Consider the following 26983-nt stretch of genomic DNA (forward strand, 5'->3'; position numbering starts at 1 on the left):
AAATTGTGGTCTGTCCATACAATGGAATGTGACTCAGCCATAAAAAGGAATGAAGGTCGGATACAGGCTACAATGTGGATGACCCTGAAAGCATTATGCCAAGTGAAAGAAGCCAAACACAAAAGGTCATATACTGGGTGATTCTATTTATATGAAATACTCAAAATAGGTAAATCCACAAAGATGGAAAGCAGATTAGTAGCTGCCAGGACCTGGGGGCAGGGAGGAGTGAGGAACAACTGCTTAATGGGGACGGGTTTCCTTTCAGGGTGATGAAAGTGTTTTGAAATTAGAGGTGATGGTTGCACAAGAGCGTGAATGTACTAAATGCCACTGAATTGTACCTTTTAAAATGGTTGAGTGTATGTTATATAAATTTACCTCAATTAAAAAAAAAAAAGAGAGAGACTCTACTTGGTATGAAGGATCTGCTTCCAGGCTCACTCCTGTGATTGTTGGCAGACCTCAGTTTCTCTCTGGCTGTTGGTCAGGAGAATTCGGTTCCTCACTGCATGGGTTTCTCCAGAGGGCTCTTCACAACTTGACAGCTTTGTTCTTCCACACTGAGTGAGTGATCTAAGAGAGTGCCAGCACCCAAGACTGGGCAGATCTTTGGAGCGATATATCATTACCTCTGCTATATGCTGTTGGTCACACAGTCCAGTCCTGGTATTGTGGGAGGGGGTCAGTACCAGGGGGTGGGGGTCATTGGGGGCCATCTTGGAGGCTATCACAGTGGGTCTATCAGAGTATAATCTCTTGTAACAATTTGGGATTATGAAGAGGTAAATTAGGGCAACATTTAGATGGGAACTGTGCTTAAAAGTTAGTTGCCTTCTTACTAATTCTTGTAAATATTTGCTCTTTTTTTTTTCCAGGTCCGGCACAGAATCAAATGCAAGTTCCATCTGGGTATGGATTGCATCCTCAAAGCTACATTGCTGCCTCAGGACATTACTCTCAAGGACCTGGGAAAATGACCTCATTGCCATTGGATAGCCAGTGTGATGATTACTACTCTGGTCCCTATAGGGTACCAACACAGAATGTGGTGACTCCTAACACAGCAAGCCAACAACCAGGAGCACAGCAGATGTATGGCAGCGTTCCTCCTGCCCCTCATGTCGTGGGATCCACTCTGGGATCATTCCAAGGTGCCGGGTCATCAGCATCACATTTGCATACGAGTGCCTCCCAGCCATACTCCTCTTTTGTGAATCATTACAATAGTCCAGCCATGTACTCTGACAATTCCTCTGTTGCTGCTCAGGGATTTCCCTCTACTTGCGGTCACTATGCTTTGTCAACTGTTTCTAATGCTGCGTATCCTAGTGTTTCATATCCCTCTCTACCTGCTGGTGATCCATATGGGCAGCAAATGTTCACCTCGCAGAATGCTCCGACTGTCAGGCCAATTAGAGATAATTCATTTTCTGGTCAAAATACAGCTATCAGCCATCCATCACCACTTCCACCTCCACCATCACAACAGTACCACCAGCAGCAGAGTCTTTCAGGATACAATACTTTTGCGTGGTCAGCTTCAGGCCTTCCGTCAACCCAAGACAATCTAATCCAAAACCACACCTCCATGGCTACAGCCAACAACCCAGCAAATCCTGGTAGGTTGAATGAAAAGTTCACCAAAGCATGGTTGAAAATCAGTGCATTTCCAATCTGATTTTTACTGCATGAAGGTTAAAGATGATACTGCCTAATAGAAAAATTGGAAATTAGCTCACCTTTGCAATTTATTTGCTTTATTTATAGTGGAATTTTGCAGCATCTTCTTGAACCCTTCCCCTTCATCTATTCACAATTAGCCCCCCAACCATCTGACTTGTATAGCATGGTTCCTTGCCATGATTGGGATCTCAGTTGGTATTTGTTGCTGTGTTTTCATGCCTCTGCAGTAGTTGTCTTTAATGTGAGTTAGGAATAAGGCAAAATGGAAGGGTCTATTTGGGGATATGCTTTGGTAGCTAATACTTCCTTTTTTATATTAGTTCAACCTTGGGACAGTTACTATTCCAGCCACAGCCCTCTTCACTATAGAAAAAATGATGGCCTGCAATACCACACTGGTTTCTCTAGGTGAACCCCTATTAGCGACTTTCACAGAAGATATATTTCCTATACATTAAAGTTGATGTTTTCTCAGCCCCAGATTGGTAAGTTAGGATGAAGGACAGGGAAGATGGAGAAAGATAAATGAAGAATACCCTTGTAATTAGTTTTTCTTACCTTCCTAAACCAAGATGTGGTGAAATGTATTTGTTTAAAAATTATGTATGCAAGGTATGTAGTTTTTTAGTGTGGGGTTTGCATAGGATATATTCACTTTAATTCAACTTGTGAACTTGAACTTAACAAAATCTGCTCTTGAACTGAATGAAAAGGTATGTAAAGGATGGGAATTGTTAAAGCTGTGATAGTTTTCTGAATGATGTCTTTGGATTGTATATCAGAGTCTAGATAGCCATAGGTCAAGGATGTTGTAGAAAAGTATCATTCCCTGGACAGTTAGATTATTTAAAGTTAGAACTTTAGAATATTAGATCTGAAGTGTGCATTTGAGATCATCTATTCTTTCGTTGCTATGTTGTTTAGAAACACTTTGGCCTACAAGCAACTAATAGTGGTTTAAACAAAAGTGGTATTTTTCTCACATAACAAGAAGTCTAGGCAGATGCAGTAGATCTAGATGTCCTCAGTGTCTTTTCTCCCTTTCCACTCTGCCATCCTTAGTATGTTGATTTATAGAAACAAGATAATTTCTGTACCTGTAGACAGCAAGTCAAAGTTAAAAGCAGAAAGAAGGGCCTCCCTGGTGGCGCAGTGGTTAAGAGTCCGCCTGCCGATGCAGGGGATGCGGGTTCGTGCCCCGGTCTGGGAGGATCCCATATGCCGCGGAGCGGCTGGGCCTGTGAGCCATGGCCGCTGGGCCTGCGCATCCAGAGCCTGTGCTCCGCAACGGGAAAGGCCACAACAGTGAGAGGCCCACATACCGCAAAAAGAAAAAAAAAAAAAAAAAAAAGCAGAAAGAAGAGAGAGGAAAGAAGATGGGGTCGTGGCATTGACCCCATTTCATTTTACATATCATTTGCCATAGCTGTTTTAAAAGACCATCTCTAATTTAAGGGAAGGCTAGAAAATGAATATTTAGCTTTGTAGCCTTCATGGTAGAGGCAGGCAAGAAAGAAGGGGTTTAGCATTAACTGGATTTTAGGTAAGTCAACTTGAAGCATCTATCACAATTCCCAAATGTGGCTGTGCACCAGAATCCTTTGCACAGATGGTGATCTTGAAACCCAACTTACTGAGCTAGAATAGAATCTCCAGGGTAGTCTTTGGCGCGCAATTTGTGGGATCTTAGTTCCCTGACCAGGGATGGAACCTGGGCCCTCAGCAGTGAAAGAGCAGAGTCCTAACCACTGGACCACCAGGGAATTCCCTTGGGAATCTGTATTTCTGATTGATCATGAGTGATGTCTGGTAACAGATCCATATTCTAGTGTATGTAGTCCTTTTGTTTAACAAACGAGGAAAGCCTGTAGTCATTAATGTTAGAAACAGAGCTTGTCCTGAAGCTCAGTTTCTTCTGACTCTCACTCTACCCTTCTCAGAACCAGGGTTTTCTGTCCCCTAGAAATTCTGTTTTCTTTCTTTCTTCTTTTAGCAGTCCTTTTACACATCAGCTTATCCTAAGGTCCCTCTGACTTAAGGATTTTGTGACTTTCGTGACAAAAAAATAAGAAATTCAGGTAATTCCTGTCTTATTCTGAGATGGGACTGAATAGAACTAATTTATGCTGAGATGTAGGATCAGGGAAATGTAGGGCCACTTGGCTAAGGAATAGAATACCTGTGCGGAAGGGCCTGTCGTTGAAGAAAATGTTGAATAAAGGGTAAGAATAATTACAAAATTACCTTCTATTTGAATAAGTAGTAATTAGGCCGTTAGGCAGAGAGAAGGGGGGGTATATTTCCATTCTTTTAATTGTGATACTATACTGTGAAAGGCATAGTAAATATAATTTTAGAAGTTCATTTGTTAAGAAGTGGGTTTCTTTATTTTTTCTCTTTAGATTGGTAAATGACTTTTTAATTGTAGTTCAGAAGTTGACAAATTAAGTGTATCTCAGGTTAATATGACCCATACTCGTCACCATTTCAAAAGAAATAAAGAGGTTACTTTTAAAATGTACTTTAAATATTACAGAAGTTCCTAAACTTTCTCAGCTGATGTTTCTCAGTATTTTTTCCAGTGCCTCAAGCTACTTAGTATTAATAGTTCACAAGGTTTTTTGACAGATGTCACTGTGTTTCTCTTGAAAATTTAAAACATGCCTAGGAACTCTGTGAGTTTGTTGCGAGGGCAACTTGGGTGCCTAATTACAAGGTTTGGGAACCATGGGTATACTGATTTTAATGTTCTAGAAAGACAAGCAATTTAATTGGTTTGGACATTCTTAAATTATATTGTCATATTAAAATGAGAATCTTAGTTATTAACCATAGTTTTGTATGAAAATCAATCTTTTAGTAATTGACAAGAATGATTGCATTTTTATTACCTTGTTATATTAGTTTCATTTTTAGGTAGTATAGTAAAAATTCTTAAGCAATTTGTGAAGGGTTGAGATCCAAAAGCATAAACCTGACTTAAGTGATTATCAAAAACACAGTGATTGATACATGCTGTTACTTTTAGGCAGTTGATGAGTTCATATTCAGAAACATAGAATAAAAGAGATATGTAAATGTTATCTCATTTGCCTATATTTTATTATTTTTTAATTCTATTTATTTGACTACGTTGTGTCTTCCTTGCTGCATGCGGGCTTTCTCTAGTTGCGGCGAGCAGGGGCTACCCTTCGTTGTAGTGCGTGGGCTTCTCATTGCAGTGGCTTCTCTTGTTGCGGAGCATGGGCTCTAGGCACGCAGGCTTCAACAGTTGAAGCACGCGGGCTCAGTAGTTGCGGTGCGCAGGCTGTAGGGTACACGGGCTCAGTAGTTGTGGCTCACAGGCTCTAGAGCGCAGGCTCAGTAGTTGTGGCACATGGGCTTAGTTGCTCTGCGGCATGTGGGATCTTACCGGACCAGGGCTCAAACCCGTGTCTGCTGCATTGGCGGGCGGATTCTTAACCACTGCACAGCCAGGGAAGTCCATTTGCCTCTTTATTTTAGAAAAGCATGTTAGTACAATTCAGCACTAGAATTTCAGATTACTTTATTAAAAACATAGTGATGTATATGTTTTGGGGACTATGTTTAGTTGTTAACTTAGAGTGAAATTTTGGCTGGTGTTTAAAAGGTGTCATTATACCATTAAAATTTTTTAAACTGTCACTGTAGGTAAATTTCTCGAGGTTCAGAAGCTCTTTCTTAGTTTGAGATGAAGTTGGCTGAGTAATACAACTTCAGTAAGGATCACATCTTGACAGCATATTATAGAATAGTACTGAGTACAATTTTATTAAAAAACACTTAAAAATCTACTTATAAAAAAATAATAAACATTTATATAATCCTTATATAAAAATCCACAACACACATGACACTAAGGTATAGCCACTGATAAGTTAATATACATCTATCATCTCGGGGTGGTGATGTGCCTGAGGAAAAGCAAAATAGATCCCTATAGGAGGTGACTATCTGGATAAAGAAATACAAGTTAGAAATAAGTTAGAAAACTACATTGGAGGTACAAATAGTACAGTTAAGAGATTATTTTCAGCTTTGGAAACGTGTGATGAGATTGCAGAGTTGTGTGGTAGTGATAATTATGCTCCCTCACACTCGTACTCCTTCAGCTTTTCCAAAGCTACTCTTGAACCTTATCATCTGTACTCAAATTTATACCTTCCACCTGTAAATTGTTCTATATTTACTCCTTCTTCAAGCTCAGAAGATGAGATGTCCATCTTTGTGACCACTTCCTTCAAAAGTTGACTTTATCAGTTGTCCCTTTTCTGTATCTCAGTTTCCCAGTTTCTCCTGGGCTATGGCATTGGAAAGGTGAGAGGAGAAGACTTGAAGGAAAAACATAAGCTTGGTCCTGTATGTAATCAGCAGCCATCAGAAATTTTTAAGCAAGGGGGTGACGCTATCAGATTTGCGTTTCAGATCTTTCTTCTGTGAGCAATGTGGTAGGTGGACTGGAGGAGGAAGAACTTGGAGACAGGAAGACCAGCTAGGAAGGAATTACTACAATTATCTAGATGAAGGATGCTGACATAGGTTGAGATTTATTTATATAGAAGACAGATGGCAAGAGATGATTTCAAGAATTCATTGATAAGGTTTATGAAGGAAAAGGAATAATAAAAGTTGACTTAAATTTTCTAGTTTGAACAACTTGAGTGGGTAATGGTGCTATTAGTTGAGAATTTGCTTAATCTTCCTAGTTTCAAAAGGGTTTATGTACAGTTACTAAGGAGCTACTACAAACTAACAGGGGAACTACCTTAATGCCAATAAATAAATAAATAGATAAACAGACAAATGATTTATTTTTGAATTGTAGGTTCTGTCTCTAAGTATACCATGTTTCATCTGTCAAATTCTCTTTGCGAAAGGGGTAGTTTTGTTGTTGTTGTTTTTGGCTGGCATTTTTCTGTGGTCCTTCATATTTGTGGAACTTGTCTCCATTTATTTGACAAATACTTGAAAGCCAGCTATGTGACAGGTGTTTATTTTAGTGCTGGGAGATAAAATAGCAAGTAGAAAGACTTGATCCTTACCTTCATGAAGTTTGTGATCTTCTTGGGGAGGCAAACATTATCCAAATAAACACAAATAAATGTAAAATTGCTACTATTATTTAAGTATCATGAAGCAGAGATGTATGGTGCTTGGTGAGAGTACTCTAGGTATAGAGTACTCAGGAAGTTTTCCCTGATCTCTGATATGTGAGCTGCAATCTGAAGAATGAATTCTCCATGTGTAAAATAAATTACAGATGAAATAAATATTTAAATGCAAAAAGGCAAAACTTTAAAACTTTTCAGAGAAAATACGGAAGAACCTTGGAGTTGGGAAAGATTTCTTAAGGACACCACACACAGTGCTAGCTAGCCATAAAGAATAAACATGATAAGGTTTACTATCATCTAATTAAGAACGTTTTTTCATTTAAAGGCAACATAAAGAGAACAAAAGGACAAGCCATGAAACGGGAGAAAAAAAATTTTATAGTATTTTATCCAGAATATACAAATAACACATAAGATCAATAAGGAGAAGACCAGCAACCCAAGAAAAAAATACATGAACAGGCATTTCACAGATGAAAGGAAAACATACTCAGTCTCATTAATAATCAGGGAAAAGCAACTTAAAACTAGAATGGGATATCTACTTATACCTAGCAGCAGGATGGTAAAACTTTGAAAGACCGACTATACCAAGGGATGGCAAGGATGTGGAATAACAGGAAAATCTTAGACAGTGTTAGTAGAAGGACCTATTGGTTCAGCATTTTAGGGAAATTTGGCATTAGTGGGATTGAAGATAACCACACCCTAAAACACAGCTATCCCACTTCTGTGTACTCTAGAGAAGTCCTTCTCATACTTTGTATGAATCACCCGGGGCCTTGTTAAAATGGAGGTTCTGATTCACCAGGTCTAGTATTGCCTGGCCTAAGGATTTTATCAAGTTTCTGTATAAAGTGTTGCTAGCCCATAGAGTACACTTTGAATAAGAGGGCCCTACAGCACCACTTCCTGTTTTAAATGTGTAGAACTTGTAGAAAATAACATTCTGCGGGGCGGATTCTGAGCTAAAGGGTCTAGTCTGTTCCCCAGGCCAAGGAACTCACTTCCCACAGGGCCCCCAGGGCTGAGGGGATCCTCATCCCTTGCTGTACAACTACATACACACTTTTGAGCTGTGGCACACACATTGAGAAGCTCCACCCCAGAGAAACTAGCACATGTGTACCAGGGACATGTTCATGAATATTCCTGTAGTACTGTATGTGAAAACAAAAAATTAGAACCCAAAAGTCCATTTATGATAGAATGGATAATATCCTTCCAGTGGGCTACTGACCAGCAGTGAAAATGATGAAATAGAGCTATACTCATTAACACAAATGAATCCCAGAAATGTAACAGGATTCATGGAAGAATATATGCTGTATGCTATTGTTATAAAGTTAAAAAAACAAGCAAAAATAATGTTTAGGGATACTTATTTGTGTGGTAAACTAATAACAAAAGCAAGAGAATAAGGAACACAGTTCAGAAGGGAGGCAAGAGAATACCTTCCGTGAGGAGTACACCAGGAGCTTCAACAGTATTGGAAATGTTTTATTTTCACAGTTGGACGCTGAGTTCATGGGTATTTCTTTATTATGATTTTATAAATACATACACATATATGTATCACCTTTTATTTGTATCAATTATTTTATTAAAGAAAAAAGTTTATTGCATCTAAGGGGGAGCAAGTGTATTCCCCGTTAATGGGAGAGAGCATGGCAAGTTCAAGGGACTGAAAGACCAGTGAAGCTAGAGGAGAACCATGGGCCAGGAGGAGGCTGGGAACTCAGGATCATTCAGGGCCTCGTTGACCATGTTAAGAAGTTTTCAGGGTAAGGTGTTTTGTCTTCACCCTCAAGCACTGGCAGACTATTGAAGGACTGTAAGGAGGGTGATGCCATGTATCAGGCTGGAGACTGGAGAACACAGAGGGCCGTGTTCAAACCTGAACTACTTATCTTCGACTTTGTGCTTGGAATTGTTTTTGAAAAATTACTTGTGGGAATAATTTGAGGCCTAGGATGATGGAATTGTTCTCCAGAGAGGATTTATATTTCCTTCTGCCAGTTTCCTCCAGGTACTACCAGCCTGTGATCACATTCATCCAAGTCCAAGTGTCTAGATGTACTGGACTGTGCAGATGTTCTGAATCAAAGCTGCTGGCTTTTGTAAGGCTTAGCTTCCTGGTTTATCCTTAGCCCGAGGTTATAACCCTTCAGATACTATCCTAAAAGTGGAGGTATGGGGTGCTGAATCAGGTGCCCCATCTTGGGTGTGCTGTGGGAGATGTCTTGTTTCCCATGCTCTGCAAGGCTACAGAAAACAGCAGATCAGGTTTGCAACAGATAACCACAAGGTGAAAGCAGCTCTGAGTGTTAGGCTTATTTCTCTGAGTTTTCAATTTCTTACAGATTTTCACCCAGAGATTCATTAATATCATGTTAGATCTTTGATTATTTTAAGAAGATCTTTTTAAGTATAGTTTTTAAAGTTACCTTTAGTAGAAGATTTGATACTAATTACCTAGATCATCATTACCAGAGGCAGAAATATCTTCTATATTTTTAGACAGTGTCTTTTAGTTTCTTATTATGAGCAAAGGTAAAGTTAATATATTTACTGTCTTCCACACCCCTTTCCTTTTTTTATCACTCAATTTTAGGTGATTATATCTTAATTTTTACTTTGAATTGTTAAATATATTCATCGCTCTGTTACTTTAGCATTTTTAATGATTTCACCAGTTATCTAATGCTGGTTTAAAACAAAAATTATTTATTATTTTTCATAGTTCTGTGGGTTGTATGGACAGTTCCTCTGCCGGTTTTCTTGGACTCATGTGACTTCATTTAGCTGGAGAGTTGGCTGGGCTGGAGGATCGTAGACTTCACTCATATGTCTAGCAGTTTGTGCGCACCATTCAGTGGGGCACCTAGGTTTTTCTCCACGTGATTAGATTAGCTTCCTTACATCAGGGGTCCCCAACCCCCCGGGCTGCATACTGGTACTGGTCCGCGGCCTGTTAGGAACTGGGCCACACAGCAGGAGGAGAGTGGCAGGCAAGCGAGTGAAGCTTCATCTGCGGCTCCCCACCACTCCCCATTGCTTGCATTACCACCTGAACCATTCCCCCATCACCCAAGGCCTTGGAAGAATTGTCTTCCACGAAACCGGTCCCTGGTGCCAAAAGGTTGGGGACCACTGCCTTACATGATGGTCTCAGGGCAGCATTTCAAGAGCAGAAAGGCATAAGCTCTAGTACCTCTTGAGACTTGAGGTCTTGGACTTTTACACCATTACTTCTGCCACATTCTGTTGATTAATATATATATATTATTATTATTATTATTATTATATTATTTATATATATATTAATATATATATATTACTTCCACATTTTCTTTATCCATTCATCCATTGTATATATGTCTGTTTATATACACATACACACATGCATGTATTGATATATGCATACACATACATACATACATGTATATGTATGTATATACACCACATTTTTAAAGTCCATTCATCCATCAGTGGACACTTAGGTTGTCATCATAGGTTTTTCAGTTATCTCTTGGTTGGCTGAAGATGATCCTGTAGGTCAGGCAGTTTGAGCTATCAGAAAGACCAACTATGAATCACATGTACTTTATTCCAGAGGTCCAGCCTTATGTTACCGTCAGGCCCTTACTTAGTTACCTGTGAGATATGGGATCTGATTAGAAACAGCATATGAGAAGTGGCAGTTTACAATACAAAATGGGATCTGAGCTAATACTAGAAACATCTGTATAATTCATGAATCACATTACTGCAGAAGCAAATAACCTCTGTTCATCTTATCTATCTAAGGTACCATTGCACAGTACAATAATTAGTATTAATAATAGTGATCATTAGTAAAGAAAAGCTGTTTGGGGTTCATTTTGTTTAAGAAGGTATGGAAGCTTGTGAAATGTTTTAGGAAAATTGCCATTAAAGACTTTTAAAAACATTTAGTGAATAAGTTTTTTGTTTTTTTTGAAAATCATTTCTTTGGATCCCTTATTTTCTAGATATAGATATAGTAGATAAATGTGATGCTGCTGAAGTTTCTTACAAGAACTTCAGATTAACTGTATTTTGTTAGTATTTTAATATATTTCAAGCTTACTGCTGTGGATGAAATAGTTTCTTGTCTTCAGTTGCAGATACTTTGTCCTGTTCTGTAATGCAAAATGTTCAGCCTCCCAAGTCCAGCCCAGTAGTGTCCGCTGTTTCGTCAGGAGCCTCGTCAACAAGAACGCCTCCTGCTGCAAGTCGCCCAGTTGAGCCTTTGGCCTCAGTTGCACGGCCGTCAGAGCTATTACAGCAGAAAGGTATTTGAAAATTTTGTTATACTGCATATATTGTACATATATATACACACACAGTAATTCAAATAGCTGATTTTAAAAAGTCAAACTGATTAAGCATAATTTATGGAAAATATGAGAAAAAGTAATTTATAATCTCAATTCAAACACTATTTTTAATATATTCCAGTCTCTTGCTTATGATTTTATATAATTATGTTATAGAATTTTGTTAAATCTGTTATATATTTTATATCATTGCAATCATAGTTTACATGCCATTTTGTATCTTGCTTTTACATTTATTAAATTATGCAGTTCTTCATATATCTCTGTACAGTTTTATAGTCATGGCTAATTCATTGTGTCATTGTATTATAATTTACTACTCCATCCCTCCATTATGGGCCATTTATTTTCTATTTTTTAAAGGTTATTATAGTTTCTTTTGGGATGAAACACCCAAGATTTCCTTGTTTTGTGAATTTCCATATCCTATTTGATGATTTCTTTGCTTGTCATTATTATTAATGGAAAGTAACTTTTGACCCAATTTTGAGAATGAGAGGATGAAAATGAAATTGTAAGCCACACTCTTGCATCATTGACAAAGAATATGGTTTATTTGTTTGCTTGTTTAATATTCTCCGTGTGTTAAATAAGTGACAGGTGACTAAAATGTGTTGTTTTGACCATTTCCCCACATTGCCTTTTCTTTTGGTTGTATTCTTGATTGTTTTCTGTCTGGCTAAAATTCCAAATCTATTGATGTTTCAGGTTAATATACTATATTTTTCATATGATGAGAGATAACTGTTTTTAGGAATACGTGGTTTGTATTTCCAGCACAATCATTAGTAATATTTTAGGGACTATATTCACTATGTAGTGACGGCCCCTCACCTTGAGTATGAAGAACTCTCTTATGTTCTGAGACTTGGAAAAAGCAACATAAATCCTTAGGCTGATCTCACTGCTTATATCTGCTGAGTGTTCCTGTGGTCAACAGAGGCTTTTCTATCCTTTGATCAGATTATACATTATAGATTTCCTTATTATTATTTTTTTTTTAGGAAAACCAACTGCAGCACCAGAGAGTGTCCACTGATTCCCAACAAGCCAGTGGGTGTATTAGGAATAGAATCTAGTTATTATAAGCATTTACTTTCAAAGTGAGGGGCTGGTAGGAAAGTTTTACTTATCATGAGTAGAAGAAACTTAGGGGTACATAGGAGCCCTAACTAAATGAGTGATGTCTTTCCTCTACATTGATGATTACCTTCCAGATGTTAAGATATATATGCTGCTTGTTTTGGCCCTTTACATTGCCCCCGCTAATTTATTTTTTCCTATTATATTTTTCTTTTGACCATTTTAGTTTAAATACCATCCTGTCATCTTACTGTATCATTTTGTAAACCACTTTCCCACTAAATAATTATAATTATTATGTTTCCTTTTTCTTACTAATAAGATAGATTTGAAAAGAGAAGGAACTATCGTTTATCGAGCAGTTACAATGTGCCAGATACTTCATATTTATTATCTCATTTAATCCCCTTACCAATTCTACTAGGTAGACATTACCCTGGTTTTACAGGTGAGAAAAGTGACATTCACAAAGATTAGGTAACTTGCCCAAGATTATAAATTAGTAAATAGCAGAGTGAAAGATTTTTCTTTTTTTCTTTCTTTTTTTGGCCACACCACACAGCATGTGGGATCTTAGTTCCCCAACCAGGGATTGAATGCGTGCCCCCTGCAGTGGAAGCACAGCATCTTAACCACTGGCCCGCCGGGGAAGTCACCAGAGTGAAAGGTTTTCAACTCAAACCTTTCTATTTTGTGCTCTTTCTATAAATGAGGCTGAATTATTGTTTTTGTTGGCTGTTAAACTCTTGATTTACCTAAGGTAAACTCCTTGAATAAGTAACAGGAAAGATAATGCTGAAGACCTAGGAAAGATAATGCTGAAGACCTTTGAACTGCAGCTTTTATTGTTCCATTTTCTGAAGTAGGAGATTGGTCACTTTATGGTCTCATTGCCTTTGGGTAGATCTGGATACACACAGATGCGTATGAGTTATGGCCCCATGTACGTTGTGCAAACTGTAGTTTACAGGACTGACGCCCCTTGTGTGCAGGTTACGGCTGTGTAGGGCGTGCTGTGTGTCTGATAAGGCTACGAAAGTATTGATACTTAAAAGAGGTTAGTCTTTTTCTCCTGTGAATGAAGAGTGTTGCCTGCCGTAAAGCAGAGAATGTTGAGCCACCAACCCACTACAAAGCTGCTGCCAGTGGTGAGCCCCGAGGGAACTCAGGATGGAGACAAACTGCCGAGCCCTGAGCCACTGCAGCCAACCCCGCAGCAGTGCGCCCGAGGAGACTCAGGATAGGAAAGAACAGGACACCGCCCTAGAGAGCTATGGTACCTATGAAAGGAATAATTCAGTGAGCCCAGGCTCTTGCATCTTCCCATACACAGAAGAGTGCTAAGTTCACTGACTTGAGATACCTGGTTTTCTTTAATTAATGGTTATCTTTTGATGTTCCGACTCCCTGGTCTTTGTTGCAAAAACCTCTGTATGTCCCGGCTCCTCCCTTACCTCTTCGGAGCCATTCCTCAGAGCTGCCTGAGAGGCTGTCTTCCGGGCTTGAAGTCCTCAGAAAGTCCACCAAATAACACAGTTCTCAACTTTTAGGTTGTGCTTTTTTTTTCAGTTGACATTCCCAGCTTCAAAGACACCCTTTCTGAGCTATTCTCTCAGCATTTTTTACTGGTTTTTACAGGAGAGGCTTCAAATTTTTGCTTGCATATCTATCTCCTAAAAATTTTTTGAAAAAACTGTAACTACTTGAACATTTTTAGATTGACATCTAAAATTTTTCACCAAAAGTTTAAATACTTGCAGTTATATAATTTTCAACATACTGAGTATGTTGACTTTTACAAAAAAGATGTTATGTTTTTCTGTGTATCCACTGGAATGAAGCCTGTCACCCTTTAAAAGATAGTAAAGGGACTTCCCTGGCGGTCCAGTGGTTAAGATTCTGCGCTTCCAGTGCAGGGGCCGCAGATTTGATCCCTGGTCGGGGAACTAAGATCCCACATGCTGTGCAGTGAGGCCAAAAGGTTTAAAAAAAAAAAAAAAGAAAGAAAGAAAGTGAAATTAGCCCTTCTTTAACATTTAGAAAGTTTACATTTTTCCTTTTTCTTCTTAACATCCCTTGAATGTTTCCCTTGAATGTAGTAATAATATAATATATTCTTAAGCTAGAAACCCTTTTATCACTCTATCATGCTTTTCTGCTACAATAACATTATATATAATTGAAATTTTAAAATATTGTCTATAACCATAAGTGTCTAAACATTAACATTTTTTCTTCTGGACTTTTCTATCAATACAATTATTGTCAGTATCTAGTGGGTCAAAACGACATAAACATCGTGAATTTTGGTATTTTTTTAATGGAAAGTACATTTTTATTGGAAATACATCTTTCATTGAGATAAATGGCTTTCCCTCCATCCCACCATAGCTTTCTGTACCTGAATTGCTTGATTCATTATTAGAATAAGATAAACTTTAGAAAAATTTCATTCATAGTTTTTATTTGCATATATATAATTACTGAGAAACTTTGTTCATGTAAAGTAGATAGGAATGGTATTGAAAGGGTTTTATTAAAGCAATATTGTTCTATAAAGTTATTTAACCTTCTGAGTTACATGTGAGAAATTTTTATTGTTGTTGGTTGAATTTTATTTTCCAGATTGTAGATAGTTGGTAGCATTATTATTTCATGTAGCAGTTTACAATTTTAAAATACCTTTAAGTTTTATTATCTCACTTGATCATCATGTGAAGCAGACATATCATATTTCACCTTTATTTTATAGATGAGGAAACTGAGGTTTAGAGAGGTTAGGTGTTTTACCCAAAGACATAGAAGTCCGCAAAAGGGATACCAAGACCCAGTGCAGATCTTCTGCTTCCAAACCCAGTGTTTGTTTTACTGAGTTAGCAATTATTCAAAATATTATGAATTTTGTTATATCATTGCCAGTATAATATCACATACTTTAATGTATTTTTATCAAAAACTTCAAGCTGTGACGTAAGTCATTTATCTCATGGATGGCATCTCCATATAACCTAATTGGCAAAGGCAGTCCTCGTTTTCAAACCAGTGACACAAATTTTATTCTTTTTCAAAAAGCCTGATTTAGTTTTTTAATTCAAAGAAATGTGTTCCTTAAGTTTCAAGGGGTATCATAAACTCCGCTCAGAAATAAATTTCATCCTACGTATCCTAAGCCAAATTACTAAGAGCAATCAAATTTAAATGTCAAAGCTTATTCTTTTTTATAGTATAGGTTATAAAAACTAGGCAGTGAGTCAATATGCTGTTTCTCATTGCCAAATTTGAAATAAAGCATTGTAATATGTACCTAATACTAGGCTATTTGTGAAGCAAGGATTATATTAAAAAGCATTGTATTCCTGTGGTAAATATAAGCATAGTGTGTATCAAACTCTGTTATTTGGCTTTTTTTAGTATTTAAATAGGAATCAAGCATAAAAATTAGAAATAACTCTTAATTTCATCATACATCATGATAAAAATGTTCCCATGTATTTTATTATATATATATATATATATATACACATATATATATATATATATATATATATATATATATATATATATATATATACTACTAAGTACTAATAGGTTTACCTGCTAGTAAATTTTTGTTTTTTGTTTTTTGGTTAAAAGGAGGTAGAAAGCATTAAGTACTGTGTAAAGTATAAGGGGATATGAAATGATTATAACCATTATTAATATTTTATGATAAAATAGGTTGTAAAGTACTTTATTGAACATCTCATAGCTTCTGAAAGAAACATGTAGAATTTTTACCTATGAGTTTTATCCAGTGTCTCTTAAAAAGACTGGTAGTCCTAGAAAATTTTCTACTTACTTTTAAAAGAACTAGCATTACTAAGAGTATTATTCAGGTTGGTAGAAGGTTCCTTTTCTAACTAATGACTTGTCCTAGGGATAAGTATTAAGAATAGTTGAAAATAATTTTTTTTTTTTTTTTTCGGTATGCGGGCCTCTCACTGTTGTGGCCTCTCCCGTTGCGGAGCACAGGCTCCGGACGCGCAGGCCCAGCGGCCATGGCTCACGGGCCCAGCCGCTCCGCGGCATATGGGATCCTCCCAGACCGGGGCACGAACCCGTATCCCCTGCATCGGCAGGCGGACTCTCAACCACTGTGCCACCAGGGAGGCCCGAAAATAATTGTTTTTAATTAAATAGATACAAAAACATGGTTTTAAATTTCAATACTAATAGTAGTGAATACTTGTATAGTATTTACTATATTTCAGGCACCATTCTAATAAGATTTAAAATATATTAATTCATTTAATCCTCCCAGCAGCTGTTTGAGGTAGTTATTACCCCACCTTACAGATGATATAAATGAAGAACAGAGAGGTTAGTAATTTTGCCCAAGGACACACAGCTAGTAAGTGGTATTACCTGGAATTGAACCCAGAGACCCCATCTTTATCCATAATGTCCTGCTGCTTGTCTGTTCAGTATTTCTTACTGTTTTTGCTTTGTTCTCATGTGACTCTTTCAAAAGCAATGGATTCTTTGGCAGTAGTGGTTGGGGCCTTCACATATACAGAATCATTAAATAAATTTATCATTACTGCCGCCACCCTACTTTTCACTTTCTGAATTAATAAAGCCAACCCTATTTCTAATATGTTTCATTTTTAACTGCAGCATGTATGGCAAGGTAAAAGATAGTCTGTAGATTTAGGGTGCCTTGATCAATCATTTAAAGAAGGAGGAAGCTTTCCTAGTAAGATTTAGGATAAGTTAAGGTAATGTGTTTTCCTTTGTAAAGTGAGAAAAAGTCTGTTCTTAACACAGGTACTTTCTTAGGTGGATAAGATATAAGAAAGAGAGTACTGTGGAGAGTGATTCCCTTAAAAGCCTTCTTTCGTGGGAACCCTTGCAAAGTCTTCTAGTGTGTGTACCTATTTAGAAGACCAGATTAGGAAAGGTAACAGTTGCTCAAGTCTGAACTCTTGAATTTAAAAAAGCTAACCTCCACAAGGGATTTGTTTTCTCTTAAGACTAGTTTTATTTATTCCCAGTGTAACTGTATCTAGGGAACGGTAAAGATGCCTTTTATTAAGCAACTCCAACTCTCCTGGAGAATTTGGCCTGAAGGTACTTTAATGATGGGTAGTTTAAACAGAATGTCTTTTTGAAAATATTGGGACCCTGTCAGTAACAGGCTCTTCATCATGTCATTCAGTCTGTGAAATAGCGTCCCGCCTCTTGGTTTTCTAGATTCATACCTTGGAAGCTCTGCTTAAGACAGAATGAATTGGGGGTGTGGCATTCCTTCCTTGTTTGGTGGTGATGGCTGGGGTGGGAGGTACCCCAGGACATTTCGACAGTGTGCTGTATACAACCTAGAGCAGGGCATTTAAATATGAATTGATTGTTATTCCGGAGCTCTTACCATTCTTCTGTGGATTAACTAAAATATCATATCCTTCTGCTGTTAGTATTCCCAGGCTTTTAACAAAGTTTACTTAAACGAGCAAAGGAAGGCTAAATTCTGAGCCTTAAATATTGAGTCGCAGTTGGGAAGAGCTTAAATCTTGATACTTTGATCTCCAGCACTTCTCAAAAAGGATTGCATCTTTTTTTTAGGACAGTAAAATTAAGTATGTTGTGTGACATTCTGTTAATATACAGTACGTTGGCAACCACTGTATAATCTAAAATGATATTGTAATAAATAATATTACTCTGTTCTTATTTATAGGTTTGTTCCAGTGCATTAAGTAGTTGCTCTATAAATTTTTCTTTAATCATTGGATAGCCATCTCATTTGCTTCCAATTAAGCATTGGATATTTTTCCAATAATATGTGATATCTGTTTTTATTCAGTAAATCTGGAAAAAGAGAGGAAAATATTTGTCTTATAATACATATAGGTTTGCCCTATGCTTTGGCTTCTTTGATTAGTTAGAGTCAGCAGTCTACAGAATGATTCAGTCATGAAAAGAATGGATTTTCTTCCTGCTTTTTGGCCTCTCTTAGCACAGTAAATGTAATTTCTTTTTTTTCTTCTTTCTCTTATTTCTGCTTATTACATACATACATACATGTGTACTTTTTAAAGTGCAATGCTAATTGACATTTTGGGAAAGTACTTCGTTTTTAAAGAAGTTCTTAAATTGAAGAATTTCTTTTCTATAAAATCTTTTTACTGTTAACTCATGTCTGTTATAAACTTCTTAGTATATTTAACCTAAGGTCTAATATTAGTCAAATTTTCATTTTAACTAGGCCTTTATTAGAGGAACATGCCACTCTGAATTTGGTCTTTCAAGGTACCAAGTTTATTTTTTGTGTTGCCTGAACTTATTTTACATTGATTTTTACTTTCTCAGATGAATTTGTGATAACTGCCATTTTATCTGTATTTAAAACATGTTTCAGCAAAGCTAGCAGATTCTTCTATGACTTCTTTAGTCATGAGGGTCAAAGCTTCATTCATATACGGTTTAACCTTTGCTCTCTTCTAAGTTCAGATTTTACTCTTTAATAGCTTTTTTCTTATGATAGTCATGAGTTATGTTTCTCCATGCTAATTTAAAAGGTCATCTGAGGGCTTCCCTGGTGGCGCAGTGGTTGAGAGTCCGCCTGCCGATGCAGGGGATACGGGTTCGTGCCCCGGTCTGGGAAGATCCCACATGCCGCGGAGCGGCTGGGCCCGTGAGCCATGGCCGCTGAGCCTGCGCGTCCGGAGCCTGTGCTCTGCAACGGGAGAGGCCACAACAGTGAGAGGCCCACTTACCGCAAAAAAACAAAAACAAACAAACAAAAAAACCAAAAAACCAAAGAGGTCATCTGAAAAAAACAATGAAGAGAGCATCAGAGGTCTACCACATGATTTTTTCGGTGAGGCAGGGCTTCATTGTGAAGTGTTCTTGAAAATCTTTTGCTAGATTAATCAAATAATAAAAATATGCAATCAACTTTTTTTTTAAAGGAAAGTACTATACAGTTACCAGTTGTTGTGCCTTTTCCACAGACTCTGCTTTCTCTTGCTGTATCTCACACTGAGGACTAGTCTCATTCACCTACTTCAGACTCACATGTAGGCATTAGACTGATGCTGAGATGATTGGCCATCTCAGAAAATTTACTTTTCTGTAATTGTCTCACTTGTAGGGCCACAGTTAATAAGCCTTTTTTTTTTTTTTTTTGAGCGTCTACTCTGAGCAGAGAACTATGCTCAATACAGTTCTTTTCCTTAACTCATTCTTTTTCCGTTATGAGAACTGAGTTAGCAGCAGGGTGGCATTAGCAAAAGGAAGGTACCAAGTATATGTGTCCGTGTGTTGTGTGCTGTATAAATTCACTTCAGTAGAAATGATCACTGCTCACCAAGAATACACAGTCCCAAAGGAAGTATACCACAAGGGCCCCAAGCTCAAAGAAGGTAAACATGTGTAGAGCTCAGTAGAACGTTCAGAGACTATCAGTGCAGTTTCCTAAGTATCAACAGTGTCAGACATGGTACTTTCTTTTTTTACACTTAAACCAATTAGTTCATATTAAAGCTGCTTTTACTAAACTGCTTCGCAGAGATTTTCTAACGGTTTGTTTCAGTTTTGATAATAAATTAGCTGATATTAATATGCATGCTGGGATGTTCTTCGGAATGTCAGAGTTCTTTCTCACTTTTAATGCAATGTCAGAATTTTATTTCTCATCTTTCCTGTTGGTTTGACTCTTGTGTTTGTGCTTTCCACTTTACAGGCATGCAGTATGGTGAATATGTTAATAATCAAGCTAGCTCCGCACCAACTCCCTTGTCATCCACTTCCGATGATGAGGAAGAGGAGGAGGAGGATGAGGAAGCAGGTCTGCTTTAGCTTTACACCAGTTCTTGATCTTTTCCTACTCGAGTTTTCTTTTTATGTCCACAGTCTTACTAGTCCTTAAAAAATGTGTCTTTGCAGATTTAGCTCAATAGCTTGGTTTCAGCTATAGAAGGTTGGGTCACTCGAAATGAGGTGTTTTGCATGTTTATTTGTTTTGTGTTTTCTCCTTTGGACCTCTCTACCATTCTGTAAGTAACAATGCATTTTTCATGATGATAGAGTGCTTTCTTCTTTCCGAAGTGCATTTTCTCTCATGCCACATGCAAAAGAATGAGTCCTGACTGAAGCTTTTGGCTGATGATTGCTGTAGCACCCTTTTAGGATTCCTTTTAGGAATGTTTTATTTTCTGCTTTGCATGCTACTTTAGTCTAATCAAAATGAATCATGTGGACTTTATAAAAGTGAAAGAGAAATAGGACTTTGCTCCTCTGAAGTCCTTGTGGCCTTTCCTGTCATATACTTAGAAGACCCCAAATTTTTAATTATTTTCCTGCTTCATGAAGTAGTAGTTCACATCATGCTAGATGAAGAAACTGTGCATGCGATTATGTGTTGCAGGCTGTTTAATATCTTTTTCTGCCTTTGATAAGTATAACTGTTGAGTATTAAGCTATTCAGTTCGTCCATTAATTCTAATAGTCTTACTGAACCAATAAGTGATGATCTTTCACGTTATTATACATGACCATGATTCTCTTTCTGTTATCTTTATAATTGAGTGGAAGGATTTGCTCTGTAAACAATCCGCTTAACTAAAAGTTTCCACTTCCTTTGCATTTTTTAAATATTCAAATCCTTATGCATGATTTGAGGTGGTGGGTTGAAAATAGAGGGTTCCAGATGGAGAGTAATTTTTCTTACCTTAAAAATCTACATACCCATTTATCTTTCTGAATTTGGGGTAATTTTATTTTATATAATTTCAATCTTATAGAAGAGTGAAAGAAACTACCGTATACACTTTATACCATTTTTGCCACATTTGCTTCTCTCTATAAACATTTTTTCCTACGTCATTTGAAGGTGGAGATATCCTGAACCTTTACCTCTAAATACTCTAGTATGTATTTCCTGACTGTAAGGACAATGCCTTACATAACATAAACACAATACAGTTGTCAAGAAATTGAGCACTGTTGCAGTAATATCTGTTACACAGTCCATAGTCAAATCTCAACAGTTGTCTCAGTAAGATCATTTATAGCTGTTTCCATGACCCAGGGTCATGCACTGAATTTAGTTGTCATTTCTGTTTAGATTCCTTCAACCTAGAACAGTCCCTTAACCTTTCTTTCTCTTTCTTGACTTTGACATTTTTGAATAATAGAGGCCAGTTATTTTGTAGAATGTCCCTCAGTTTGGGGTTATCTGGTGTGTACTTGTGATTAGATTCAAATCATGCATTTTTTTGGCAAGATTACCACTGAAGTAATGTTGTATTCTCAGTACATTGTGTCCGAGGCACATGTTGTTGATTTATCCCCATATTGATGATGTTAACTTTGACCACTTGATTAAGATGGTGTCTGCCAGGTTTCTCAACTGTAAAGGTACTTCTTTTTTCCATTGAAATTAATAAGTAATTTGTGGGGAAATTCTATGATACTACGTAAATTTCCTGTTCTTTTTTTTTAAACCGTCACTCATTAGTTTTAACATTCATTGGTGATTTTCTAGTTCCAACATTCCTTCTATATTTATGAGTTGAGGTTTCATTGTGAAGAAGAGCTTTCTCTTCTCCCTTGTTGATTTCTTTGGGTTCATATTGACTCATGGATTCTTATTTTATTCAGTGGGTAATAATTCATTACTGTCATTAATTATTTTGATAGCAACTTGTCCTGGCCAATAGCAGCTCCTTCAAACTGTCTTTTTTACATGTTCCCATGAATCTTTAAGCACTTATTTTAAGTACTTTAAGTCCTCGATAAGATGTTCCTAGCTCATCTTGTATTTGGGCTGCTGCAAGCCTGGGACAAACCATTTCCTTTAGTCCTGGTGCCTATAGTAGAGAAGGGTGTTTTAGAAACCAAGATGTGATCGTAATGTGTGGTCATTGCTAATGATGGGTCATTGCTCCCAGGTCCTGAATTATTATTATTATTTAATGTATATATTATTCAGATCCTACATATGTCTCACTTTTTAATCTCATGATCCTTATTTTACACATTTCAAAAATGTGTTATTTTGCATAATTGTCAGCCTAAATTACCCCCGTTTTTTTTCTGCTTACAATTAGGTGCAGTGGTTGAAAACCCCTTTTCCTTAGACAGAAAAAAAAATTGGAAAATCAAAAAGATTTAGCATTAATGGCTTTTCTCCTATCACCTTATCTTATTTAACTACTTTTTTCTTGAATATATTACAGATTAAAAATCCCTAAATTCTTAACTCACAGCATTTAGATTTTAATAATACCTAACATTTTTGAGTACTTACTGTGTGCCAGCTGCAGCACTAAAGAGCTAAAAGCTGTGGGGTTTTGTGTCTTTTCTTCTAAATTCAAATCCTGACTTTGTCACTTATTAGCTTTGTGACCTTAGACAAGTTTCTTAAACTCATTGAGTCTCAATTTACTCACCTGTAAATGAGGAATAATAACAGTAACAATTACATATGGTCGTTTTGAGGATTGAAGGTATTCTTCGTAAAGAGCTTAGAACAGTGTCAGGCAAATGGTAAAATCTCTCAAAAAAAATTAGGTGTCATTACTAACATTGAGAACATGTTTTTATCTCAATTTGTTCTTCTCAACAATCCTGCAAGGCAGAGATAATTGGCTCAATTTTGCAGATGAGTTGACTATGATCTGAACGTGTACAGTAACATTTGTCTCTGGTCACACAACTCCTAAGTAGCAGAGCGGAGATTCAAACCGAGGTCTGTCTGCAGAGAGGTGTGAAGAGGACAGTCTTTATCTCCTAGTGAGAACACAAAGCTCTGGAATAGGTGGGAACTAAAGGGCACATGGCAGTGGTCACCATGGCATTTCTTATGTGTTGTCTTCCTCCTTTGCCTTTTTTATTATGCAGCAAAATAATGACTGGACTATGGACATTTTTACTAGGATCCTGGTGTTATCTCTTCATGGTTTGTAAAAAAAAGTCCTATTTTTGTTGATTGCAAATTAAAGGGACATTCTAAGTGAGGGGAAAGAAAAAATGGAAAGAAAATCTAGCTTTAAAATGAATTATATATGTTATTTTTTAAATCCTGCTCAGTTACAGTATTTTTTTCATATGTAAAAAGGTAAAAGAATGCCTCAAATTGGTGCGGAGATTACATAGAAGTGTATCTGTCAAGTAGAGATTTTGGAGTGCTCTATTTTTTAAGCATTTCAGTGGTATTCATTCCCTATAATCATGAGATGTTTTGTATATTTAGTTTATGTGGATTATTCTCCGATTTTGGAAAAATTTATTAAGCAGTAACGAAATATCAACTAGCAAGCAGGTTTGGAAATCAGTAATAATCTTCTTTATAGTTATATTTAAAGTAACTATCCTCTTACTTTAGCTTTTCATTTATTAAAGCTTAGGGTTTCCTTGACAGCGGGTCTATCTAGGAGTCAAGTACACGGATATTTATTTAAAACTTTCAGTTTTAAAACAAAATTTTGATTTCAGTTCTGATTTTACATTAAACCATCTAATTATATTTTTTAAATTACATGCTACAAATAGGCTTCCTTTTTAAGGTTTCCTCATTAAATGCACACTTGGAAACTAAAATAGGATTTTGTACTAGAGACAGTCTTATGTTTTGTTGGCAGCTTCTAAAAGTGCAGAATTGTTGGAGAATAAACTTAAAGAAAACTTGAACAGATAGCAAGATATCAGGTTCCCATAATGGTTGTATCTTAAACTCCTCACTAAGTTTATTCAGTCACAGGTATTCACTCCTTCAGTTGTTAGTGCTAGAGTGGACCTTTTATTAGTTTTAGATTCAGTACTGAAGACAAGTACTGTCATACCTATACTAGTAAGGAATACTAACTTGAAAATGGGAGTGAAAGGGAGTAAGCAGTGAAATAAGGTGAAAGGGGAGAGTAAAAAACCAAAGATCAGTATCAGCCCTAGTCCCTGGGAGACACTGTCAGCTAATGTTCTGTCACCTGCTATCCATACTCCCAGTGCCTTTCCTCTAGGGAGTTTTCAGGTTAGGAAGAGGCCAGAGGACAACAGGAAGCTCTCTCCCATGGCTCTAGTAATGTGACAGCTTGATGCTATATTTTGTAAATGATGTTAGGAAAAAACTTCTGATTTTTTCATAATGAGTTTTAAGGTGCTAGTCAGTTTTTATTTGACTTTCACACAGGCTAATGGTAATTATTCAGTGCCAGGTACTATGTCAAAGATAATGATATGTTTATAGTTTGCTTGGATATTTTAAAAGGTCATGTTGTATTTTGATACAGAACAAATTAAGTCAACTCCTGTAGATAACAGCACAGTATTGGCCTTATCTCGAACTTCCACAGAAAATTCTTTTTTTTTTAATTCAAGTATATAATATGGTATTGTTAACTATAATCATTGTTAACTATAATCATTATGCTATACATTAGATCCCCAGATCCCTAGAACATGTATAGCTGGAAGATTGTACTCTTTGATCAACATATTCCCTTTTCTTCCACCACTCCCCTACCCCCCGCCAAAGAAAATCCCTAAAAGGGTTCAAATCTATCTTTCTCTTTAACTGATGTACTATGTGATTATTTTGACAAATAAATATCTTTCAACTAATTCAATACATATTTAGTATATTTTTTAAATTTTAGAAATTGAACACATGTCCTAGGTCTGTGGAGGATATAAAAAGATATCCATGCCATTAAGAACAGTATTAGTTTCAGGGTTTTCAGTATTCATATACATTGAAAAGAAAATGTCGTCATGTGTTTGCAGATGATACCTGTTACCTGAACATCTAGCTTGCAAACATCCTGTATATATAATTGCTATAGCTGGAAACTCCAACTCTCTGTACAGTGGAAGAGGGCAGAGTATTAGGGCTATAGCAGAAGGAGATTTGGTACCAGTGTCCAGAGTTAGAATTCAGAAGGCACTTTCAAATAGAAATAGTGATTGGATGGTGATTGGATGTCTAGGCTAGCCCTAAAACTAATTAACTGAAATACTGAACATTTGCAAATGCTTTATTTTTTCCAGCCTGTCATAAATGTATAGTGTTTAATCAATAATATGGATTATGGGTTTTTTAAGAGTGCTTATGAAACAACTTGGGATAATAAATACCAGTTATTTCATTATTTCTTTGAAAAAGTGTGTTCTGAGTTCTGAACAACCAATTTATAAACAGATTAATAATGCCCTATTTGTGAGCTTGATTAAAAGCCCAAGAAGCTCACAGTCTGATTTGGAATATAGAACAAAATGATAGTAAGTCCTGTGTTAATCATAGTGTTTTATAGGAATACATAGGAGAATTTGGAACCAGATGTAGGGTGGGATGACAGGGAGGATTCTCCTGGAGGGCGGGCAAGGGAACCTAAACTGAATCTGAAAGAACTTGGAGTTGGGCAAGTGAGGGATCTGGGGAGAGGCAGAGACACTTTTTGAAACAAAGCAAGACGCTTGAGAGAAGATAGCATATTTGGGGAACTTTAGTGAGTTTGGGACCTATGGTTTGCAGAGAGCAGTGGCAAGAAGAATTGAATGAGGGTGAGTAGGATGGCTGGGTAAGATCTTTAAGAACCTTGCGTTTCCTAGTAAGGAGTTTGAATTTTATCTTGAAGGTAGTGAGAGGTCACTGAAGGAGTTTACATGGGAAAATAACATAACCAAACTTGCATTTTGGAAATGCAAATTGATTTCGCATTTACAGAAAAAATTGATTAGAGCTTGAAGCTTTTGGAATAAGCCAGTGAGAAATAAGAGTTCTTAGACTAAGGTAGAAGGAAGATTGGAGAAGGGGGGAGAGTATTAGCAGAGTATTACAGAAAGAAGAGAACCATTTTTACAAGTCAAAAGTAACTTGGTTCTCAGTGATAAATGTTAAGGAAAGTTTGGTTGAAGTCTGAGAACAAACGATTGGCCTTATCCATCAGGAGGTTCTTGTCTTGGTCTTTCTTTTCCCCTCTTTTGTAGCACTGTTTTAGCATAGGAAGAGGGAAGAGAAAAAAAGAACATTTCCTGAGTCTCTGGCTAGTATCTGTTTAATTTATGTCTGTTATAGCTGTTTAATCTTAACATTAGGCCTGTGGAGTAGGTGTTATAACATCTGTTTTTACAAATAAGGAATGGCTCAGAAATGTTAGAAGTCTCGTCCATTTTCTCTCAACTGGTAAGTGGTAGAGATGGAATTTGACTTACAGTTTTTCCATGTTTTATACAAGTTATGAGGAAGTGAAATCTCAAATTACCTGGTTAATTTCAAGTTGAACAGTACTAGTAAGTAAGTATATTAGACTTAGTTGACCCATGGAGAGAGAATGGCTTCAGTTTTTTTTAGAAGGCTTCAGTGCATCCTGTTTTTTTTCCCCCAACTTCACAGATTCTGAGCTATTCATTTGACCTTACTCCTTACTTCCTCAGATTCAGCTCCGCCTCTTTTCTGACTTCCCCTTTTCTTCTCTCAACCTGTGACATAGAGCCAGTAAAAGAATGAGGGAAAATGTTCCCCAAGTATTACATTCATACTCACCCTCCTTTTGATCTCAGGATATTTGTTATCACTAACTGTAGCGTGAAGTGACTAAGGCACACTGGACCTATCAGAGGTTTTAAAGAGTGGTGACAAGTACCAAAGCTTCTCATTCGACTAAAACTAGCTCGTATTTAGAAAGCAGTATTTTGCTTGGTATCGTGGTTCCAAATATCAATGCAGTAGCATAGCTGCCT

The 26983-nt window shown here is 36.9% G+C and overlaps 1 protein-coding gene across 4 annotated transcripts in view; it reads left to right on the forward strand.

The window, feature by feature from the left end:
* The window catches only part of SEC24B (SEC24 homolog B, COPII coat complex component), a 93909-nt gene that overhangs the window by 20582 nt on the left and 46344 nt on the right, over positions 1-26983 (forward strand). For 2 of the 4 annotated variants that reach the window (XM_060104821.1, XM_060104814.1), the window contains exons 2-4: positions 879-1622; positions 10964-11137; positions 19989-20093. In XM_060104821.1, the coding sequence (XP_059960804.1) occupies positions 879-1622; positions 10964-11137; positions 19989-20093 (1023 nt within the window). The remainder of the gene's footprint in view (positions 1-878; positions 1623-10963; positions 11138-19988; positions 20094-26983) is intronic. The other 2 variants (XM_060104835.1, XM_060104829.1) reach the window with 1 other exon arrangement.

Source organism: Mesoplodon densirostris, chromosome 1, assembly GCF_025265405.1.
Source record: "Mesoplodon densirostris isolate mMesDen1 chromosome 1, mMesDen1 primary haplotype, whole genome shotgun sequence".
In the NCBI taxonomy this organism is placed as follows: Eukaryota; Metazoa; Chordata; class Mammalia; order Artiodactyla; family Ziphiidae; genus Mesoplodon; species Mesoplodon densirostris.